This window comes from Cloeon dipterum, chromosome 3 (genome assembly GCF_949628265.1).
Source record: "Cloeon dipterum chromosome 3, ieCloDipt1.1, whole genome shotgun sequence".
Taxonomy (NCBI): Eukaryota; Metazoa; Arthropoda; class Insecta; order Ephemeroptera; family Baetidae; genus Cloeon; species Cloeon dipterum.
Genome location: NC_088788.1, coordinates 4,964,076 through 4,972,899, shown reverse-complemented (window position 1 = coordinate 4,972,899; position 8,824 = coordinate 4,964,076). Strand labels below are relative to the sequence as shown.

The window sequence follows — 8,824 nt, the reverse complement described above, 5'->3', positions numbered from 1 at the left end:
TATAGTCTGCTCAGTTGTCGCAAAATGACCAAAGCAACGCGGTCGTCGTGGTGTCTGCTGCTGGTGGCCGGCCTCGTGGTCGCGGCCGCCGACCCCACGCAACCCCCGTGCCACCCCAACTGCCAGCAGGTGGCCAACGCGGACCACGACGCCAGGGTGCAGATGATCAAGCACAGCATTTTGAGCAAACTGCGTCTGCAGCATGCGCCGCGGCCCAACCTCACGCTGGCCGCCCTGCCGCGGCCGCTGGCCTCCATCTACGGCGACATGCACGAAAACTCATTCGAGGAGTACTACGGAAAGACGGACAGGGTCATTTTGTTTCCAGACGCAGGTCAGTCAATCACAGTTTTCCTTGATAGTTTTTTTGTTAATCAAAAATGTCAAGGTTGAATTTAAAAAAACAAAAAACTGGAAATCGATAGATTTCAGAAAATACTTCAAAAGCTTTGCGAGTAATAAGATTTTTTTTCTTAAATATTTTTGACCTCGGTGTCTGAAGCCGGTTTCGAATTATGAGAAATAATAAAATTCAAAGAAAAACTGGTCTAATTATAAGTCCAAAATCTCTTTCAATTTTTAGTTAAGTTTCTCCAAGCAAAATAAATCAATGCAGGACCTAGAGCGTAGGCTTTCGATTAAAGCACAGTTATAGAAAGATGATGCTGATGCAATATTTTCAAACATTTTCGTTGGCGCTCTCTTGATCTTGACATACAAAAGCAGGTGTATTGTTTTTACAAGAGACGCTCAATACAGGAACCTGAATCTTGAGAAAATTCAATTCTTTTAAAGTGAAGCTATTTCAATTAACTGTCACATTTTGTATGCATGGTTTAATTAAATTTAAATAAGAATCGTACATTTTTGTGCATCTTTAATTAACAGGCTAATTTTCTCCGAATAAAAAATGCATTTTACACTCAGATATCCTGCAGTTTGATTGCAATTTAATTTTCTATTAAGTGACAAGTAATTTCTTAAAATTTTTAAATCCTTTTGCTGCTAAGAAAGTTATTTACAAGCAGTTTAACCATGCTCAATTTAAAACGTGACAGAGAAACGTGACCAGTAACGTTTATCAAAGAGATTACCACAAATAATTATTAATTTAAAAAATTAAACTCAGAAGATCATGATAATGCAATGTGACCGAGCATTTTTTTCTTATTTTGGAAAACATTTTTGTTGCAAGATGTGATAAGAAAGGATTTTTTGCTATTTTATCTCTTGCATCAAATTTTAATGCAAAGCTAGACAAACTTTCTTCTGAAGACAAACACAACCTAATGACCTATATATCCATTCCCGCAGTAAACAAATAATAATTTAAAAAAATGAAATTTCAGTTCGTGTATACTGTTTACCAAACTAAATTCCCGCCGACAAACTCAAAGTGCGCACAAGTCAAGAACCTTGGTCCTTGTTTGTAAACGCATTTATACATATATCAAATATAGAAGCGAACAAGTGATTTTCTCAGTCAGTATGAGACATGTGACTCAGGCATGGTCTGCGTGCTAGCATTTTTAACCACACATCCAGCTGAATCCAGTTTTTCACGCTGGAACAATCAAGAGAGCAGACGAGACCAAAGGCCTTACAGCTTTGCCCCTTGGCGCGTGAACCTTTTCCACGGAGCAAAGACAAAAACAGACCCGGATTCCCGACCCACACGCGAGCACTTATCAAATTATTCACATACACCATAAGCAGATTCCTTTCTGCTCATTCATTTTTATGCTTATCTCAAAACATGCGATTTTTGATAATTTCACACGTTTTCAAGAACAAATAAAAACGTAATATTACTCTTTGACTTTATTATGACTTTGCAGCATTAAAGGTCGTCCAACTTTTTTTTTTTTGATAATTTTTACTTCTTGCTATGTTGCAAGCATCAGCTAATTTACAGTTATTTTATGTTTATTTAAATTGAAGATCATATTAGGATCGTTGTTAATGATTAGCGTGCCTCATATTACGTAGAATTTGATTGTTTAATAATTTTTTTCTATTTTAATTAGTTAAAATCCTTTTAAAAAATTTCTTTCTAGGACAAAACCCTTAGTAGAAACTATCGCGTGGACAATTATTTTAATAAAATAGTAGTTAAAAATATTAGGCTATTGTTTAAATTTTTCAACAAAGATTTTAATTTTATTTTAACATTTTCAGGCTTGGAAAAATGCAGCCCATCAGACGCTACAGCCTCCTGCTTCACGTACACCCTTCCGAAAAACTTGGCCGACGAGGGAAGCATCGAATCAGCAGAGTTTTATCTCAATCGGCACACTTTTCGAGGAGTTAATCGGCACGTGGAGCACCTTATCAACGTATGGGCCGCCAATGCCTCGTCCGACCGGCTGGAAATAGTTGAAATGATTGCCTCCACGTGGTCCAAGCTCAAAGGTAAATAACGCTTTCTCTCTCGTTTGTTGCGAGTGCTATTTTTAGCTTCCGCTTGCGTACCTGTTGCTAAAAATACGCGAAAAACTTGTTTTAAAGTCCATTATTGCAACAATTTGTTACTACGCCTTATCCGTCACGTTGACCAAATATGGACGCGTGCAAGTTGAGTAATGCGCGTGGCAAAAAAGAGGAAAGCAAAATAATCCAACATAATGAGCCGGGCCTCGATCCTTGGCTGCTGAACACGAGCCGAGCGCTCTTCTATCACGTGTCCAAGTGCTGATTTTTCAAGCGAGAGAAACCTAATATTTCTCCTGTCAGCTAGCATCTTCATTCATATATAAGACGGTCCGAGAATCCCACCAGGAAAAAGTATGTTCAAAAGCGAATAAACCCGTGCAAAAATGCATCAATTAATTTCAAATTTCTAAATTTAAAAAAACGGCATAATGTTTTAAATTTTAAATTTAATGTTTCAGAGAACTGGATAAAACTGGAGATTTCTAAGAGCTGGGTCAATAGTTCAGTGTCAAGACAAAAACTCAAAGTGGAATGCACAACGTGCACTAGGAAGAGTCACATTAGGAAGGACCAACTGCCTTTCTTAGCAATCAATACTCGCTCCACCCCAGCGGTAAATTTTAACTAAAAAATACATTGATTTTCAAGCAAATTATTTTTTTCTTTAAAATTCCAGCCCCAAAGATTGCGGCGCAGCGTCGATTGCGCGCCGGGATTGAAGGAGTGCTGCAGAGACAGTTTGACCATCAAGTTCAGTGATATAGGTTGGGACAAGTGGGTGTTGCAGCCCACCAGCTACGATGCATTTTTCTGCAGGGGATCTTGCTCCACCGTGGCGTCTGTTGCTCACAGTGGATCAGTCCACTCAACGCTTATTCAGGTGAGATTTAATATTTTTAACCAAAGCTGGACTAGACAAATGTATTCTGGCTAATAAGACATTTTTTCAAGCTTTCAAAATTGGATTGGTATAATTTGTTAAAATAATTTTACAAAGGCTTACAAACAAGGAATGGGTAGCCCAAAAATTGAATTAATTAAAAGAGAAAAATATAATTTCACACATCCTTAATTGTACTGAGTACAGCAGCCGTTTTTTCGTCAAGTTAATACGAGAATTTGTGAGATTGTTATCCCTTTATTTAATTTTTGAGCCACCGCATTCCTTGTTAGTTTGCCTAAGTGAGTATAGCCACTGCAAAATCAATTTTACAAATATTTTTCAATAAAATTTGAAAAGCAATAATTACTCTAATTCAAAATAAATGCGCGACAGCCTTAAATTTTTAGTTCTCCTGGCGCGAAAATCATGCACACACAATTAAAAAATCTAAATCATACGCATTTTGATTTCAGAGAGCAGCAAGTTCATCTTTGGCCAAGGACAAGGTGGACCTGGCCCCGTGCTGCACCCCGACAAAGATGGCATCCTTGCAAATGCTTTACGTGGGTGAAGATAATGCGGTGATCTTAAAAACGCTGCCGAACATGATTGTGGAATCGTGCGGATGCTTGTGATATGCGGGACGCACTTAGATTTAATTTATTTATTTATTTTCAACTCGCTCTCTGTAATGGTTAAGATTTTCAATGGTCTCACTTAACAGTTAAGACTGATCTGAAGTGCTTCTCATTTCTAAGTTATTAACATGGACACGCAAACTGAAGGTGATGGCTATTTATTAGTTTTTCATTGATGATATTATTTAGGATTTTGCTTTTTGTTTGAAATTACGCACTGTAACATCATGTTTGTAATATTTATTAGAACTATTTCTCCATTCAACGGCTTATACAGTAAATCGTACTTCAAAATTAACTTAAAACTCTCATTTTACTGGAAGACCATTATGATGAACACTTTCAGCGTCACAATTATTGTCTCATTTTGTTACATAGCAAAATATAAGTTCTGATTTTAAGGATTGGTATCGTATTTGGCTTTTATAAAGGCGTTTAAGTGTATGAATTCAACTACTTGTAATGTGTTGTACAACAGTCACGCAAACAGCAAACAGAAAAAATGTGGCTGGCCAAGGCAATAAAACTTGGATGAAAATCACAACCGTTTTCTTTTCCTAAAAATGTACACAGAACTAACAAAAATTTGGAATGATATTTACTGATATGTATCTACATCTGTAAAATTTAAAAGGAACGAAAGTACCATTCATTTGTTTTCTCTTAATAATATCAATTTTTGGTGTAATACAAAAAAACATCAGCCTTTCTACTTAAATACGGTGCTAAAATGATGTTGAGTTCTCGATGTCCTTCACTCCAACGTGATTCATATTATTTTCAAAAGAACCATTGATGGTTGCCACCTCCTTGAACTAAACAAGCAGTTTATCAGGTAAAAATTCAAATGTAACAGTAAGATACGCACCTCTTTGAATTCCCTTGGAAGTATTCTCTTTATAAATGGACTGAAAAGTTTCGCTTCAACCAGTTTGACCTCTTTGAGGACGAGTTTTCCATAGACAAAACTGACGAAGACTCCAAACAAAACAGTCACGCCAAATCCAATGACCACGTACCACATGTAGGACAGGCGGTACAGGTAAAAGTACTCCGAGTCATCTCTAAAAAAAAATCAACTCTTCAATATAAATCCAACATAAATCACCTAATCATTACCTAAGCGCCGTTGACGTGGCGTTGCCCAAACGCAGAGCAGCAAACACGGGGTCCTCGCATCCCTCCGTGCTGACAGGAAGATACGGCGGAGGCGGTTTTGGGCCACCAAACCCGATCCAAAGAGAAATTGCCAAGCCCATCGCCAACCCCGATATGGCACCCTTCAGAAAAATTAATTATTTTTTATTTCTCAACACTTATCATGCAAATTTAGTCGTACCACTTCGTTGGTGATCCAGAAAAACATTCCGAGCGTGAATGTCCCGAACAAAGGTCCTCCGACAACACCGAAAATGGTCAGCGAGGCCTGCAGAACGCCTCCAAGGCTTTGCGCAACGAAAGCCATTCCGATGCAAAGAATACCGTACAAAAGCACCAAGATCTTAGTAAGCAGAGTCGACCTCTTCTCCGTCAACTTGGAACTCTTTCCCATTTTCACCAGCACTGGCTGCGCAAGAGAATAAAATTATCATCCTTCGAACCATTTTATAATAAATTAATAATTACTCTTATGTAATCCTCGAGAGTGACTGCTGCCAAAGAGTTTACGGCAGAAGACACCGTGCTCAGGGAGCCGCTGAAGATGCCGGCGACAAAAAGGCCGGATATGCCAGGCAAGTAGCTCAGTGTGTCGACCACAAAGTAGGGCAGCAGCTACACATTGTTATTATACACGTTTTACTTACGTTAGATAGCGGAGGCATTTCATTTTTTTTTTTTTTTTAATAAATCTAATTCTATGAAACAGTGAGACTTTGTTTAGGAGAACAAACACGCTACTTCTCGGCTGAGTCAAAACAAACAAACAAACAAGGTTTTCTTTTTGTTGTAATTGAATGCTACTTGACGCGCTTTCCACAAATCAGTTAAAAGTAATGAAGAGAGTTGTTTGCATGGGTAGAGAAATCAATATTTAAGTATCATATTATGTCGTTTTTCACTAAAAAATAGGATTTCTTTACGCTGTTGTGGAGCCAATTTAGACAGATTCAGAATTTTTCTCGTTTTTCAGGCAGGGTTCGCCAATTTTGCAATGCGCAAAAATGCACCACTGCATGTTTATTGCGAAAAAAAAACAACTGAAAAAACCCACCAGTTTAAAGTTTTTCCGCATTTGTACGAATTTATCCCAAAAAGGTCACACATTTAGCGCCAAAAAGGTCTGACATTTTGGACAATTGCGATTATAGAATTAGAATTTTTGGTCTTTTGGTAAAACGAGTGGAATTTTTACTGATTTGTAAAAATCCCTGTTTTTGGTCAGAATTTTTAATATTCAATACAAATGCATGTGTTTTTGAAAGAGGCGCAAAATTGCAGATAAACCCGCAAAAAAGGTTATTGCAATGCAGTGGAATTTTCCGGAAAAATGCGGGTTTTAGCGAATTGATTTCAGGTCAATTTTATGACCAAAAAATCACGTTTTAAGTGATTTTATTTTTGGACTTTCTAAAAAGATTTTAATTAGGTTAGAGGCAAGTTCAAGGAAAATTTAAATGATTTTAGGCTCTAAAGGCGGTCACAGATGATAATAAATGTGGCCGAAAAGATAATTCAATAATTTACGCTAATTTAATGCCACAATGAAAATTGCACTCACAGAGATAATTTTCGATTGTCTGAAATTCTCTACCCTTGAGATAAAATGTAAAAATGTCGAAACAATGGAAAAAACTGACCTGGTCGTTGGAGTCGATCTGCTTGGCTAATAATGGATCACAGTCAAAGTACCGAGAATAAATCGCCAGACCAGAAAACGACGTGCTTAGGCTGAGTGCCGTTAAGATTGGCCAGCTCAACCAGAGCGCTTGCTGAGATTTCTTCAGACTCCTGCCATTTTCGTATTAAATCCTTTTATTCAAATTTAATTAAAAATCACTCACTTCACGCAAAGCAGTCTTTGGATTTGTGCCTGATTCACAGCGTAAAGGGTCAGGTATGTGAATCCACCTCCGATGACTAGAGACCAAACTGTGTGTCTCACAGTCGGATCAACGCTGAAACTAATGCAAAAATACTAGTATTTTGGTGATTTCTATAAGTGAGAAATGATATTTACTTGTCAAACTCGATCCGGCCGCCGTCGTAGGCAATTTGCCAAACCTTATCCAAACCGCCGGCGTCAATAGTGCCTTTGATGATTACGCAATAAACGGCGGCAAACATTAGCAGGGACTGACATGTAAAAGAAAATATTTTTATCCAAAGTAAGTAAACGTCAAGATAAGGGGTGGCAGTGTGTACCTGAAAAACATCAGTAACAAGGACAGCCTTCATTCCGCCGATGGTGGAGTAAAATGTGCACACAGCTCCCACTGATAAAATCGAAATGACCAATGAGATTCCCGTCACGGCGGAAAGAGCCAGTGCAGGCGCGTACAGCACGATGCCCATGTACAAGATCATTTGGAAAGAAAATGCGATGGATGCAAAGAGCCTCGTTGCTTTGCCAAACCGTCGCTCCAAGTACTGGAAATAGGAAAGGGTTTTTTGTTATAAATAGGCAAGCAGTAACAAACAGAATAAATAACAAATAATGGCTTGGGCCTTCACGTTATTTTTAATTATTTTCTTGTGCAAAAATGTTAGATAATTCACTGCTCAAATGATCAAAAAACTTCTCTCGCAATGAAAACATTTTCAATTAGAGCAAATCAAACATGGGATTCCCAAGCTCAATTTTTTTAATTGTTAGGGAACTTTATTATTATTTTTTTTAAAGAAAATTGTCGATTACTTCATAGGCACTGGTGGCTTGAAGTTCGTAAAACACTGGCAGGTAACCATAAGCGGCGATCGGAGTGACCAGACCGTATGCAAAGTTTATCACGACGAACTGCGTGCCGTAGCTGTAGTTTTCCGAGCTGACGCCCAACAGGGTCACAGCGGACATGAAGCTGGCCATCAGGGAAAACGCGACGGGCACAATCGACATGTTTCTGTCAGCCAGCAGGTACTCCTGAAAAACAAGTCACTACGTGAATATTTATATTGTTTTTTACACATGAAAGAGAATTACTTGAACTGTTTTTTGCTTGCCACCCGTGAATCGGTAATAAACACCTATGGCAGCCGATATCAGCAGCATCAGGGCGACGACCAGGTAGTCGGCAACCCCAAAGGTTTCCTCTGCCATTTTTTACTCGGCGTCTGGGACACTCAGAAGAAGGAGGAACGTCGTGCAACTATAAAAGGGGTCAAAGATTAATTAGGATAATTTTTGAAGGTCGAAGATTAACAGTCAATTCCATAAGACATGCAGAAATAAATGAATATTATGCTCCATTCTACTTAAGCATGACAAAACCTTTTTGAGATTTCTATAAACAAAACTCAAGACAGTGTTTTACATAATATTAAATTAAAGAAAAATATGAAAATTCTTTATTTTAAATTTTAATCACAAAAGATATACATAAACCAATGTTACTTAACGAGGGAGTTTGCAAAATTAGAACTAGTGCTTAAGCCGAAATTGTATGTATGTACTTCTTTCAAAGACCGTGATTTTGCAAATTAAACAAACACACTCACATGCAGAAGTTTACAGCGGAGAGCAGCTGATCCTCATTCAACGTGCGGCATGAATGATAGTCGCGCTGCAAATGCAATCTGATGGTTTGATTATCTACAAAAAATCCTAATCTCAGCACCAGTCAGCGAATTATCTCGCTTCAGATTGAGCACACAGAGAAATAAATGGAGAAAATCGAGAAAATCGAGGAAACCGACTGTGCCATCCTCGTGGTGG

The 8,824-nt window shown here is 38.1% G+C and overlaps 2 protein-coding genes across 2 annotated transcripts; one reads left to right on the top strand and one right to left on the bottom strand.

Moving 5' to 3' along the window:
* Positions 1-4,498, top strand: LOC135939363 (inhibin beta chain-like). The gene is made up of 5 exons (XM_065483693.1): positions 1-334; positions 2,179-2,412; positions 2,892-3,046; positions 3,110-3,313; positions 3,790-4,498. Exons 1-5 carry the CDS (start codon positions 25-27, stop codon positions 3,949-3,951), a joined length of 1,065 nt encoding a protein of 354 aa, XP_065339765.1. The 5' UTR covers positions 1-24; the 3' UTR covers positions 3,952-4,498.
* LOC135939361 (putative sodium-dependent multivitamin transporter) lies at positions 4,180-8,817 on the bottom strand. Its single transcript, XM_065483688.1, has 12 exons — positions 8,608-8,817; positions 8,093-8,258; positions 7,811-8,032; positions 7,318-7,542; positions 7,133-7,248; positions 6,957-7,076; positions 6,753-6,903; positions 5,581-5,727; positions 5,294-5,521; positions 5,074-5,234; positions 4,823-5,018; positions 4,180-4,769 (listed from the first exon to the last, which is right to left on the bottom strand). Exons 2-12 carry the CDS (start codon positions 8,207-8,209, stop codon positions 4,680-4,682), a joined length of 1,773 nt encoding a protein of 590 aa, XP_065339760.1. The 5' UTR covers positions 8,210-8,258; positions 8,608-8,817; the 3' UTR covers positions 4,180-4,679.
* Positions 8,818-8,824: the final 7 nt, after the last annotated feature.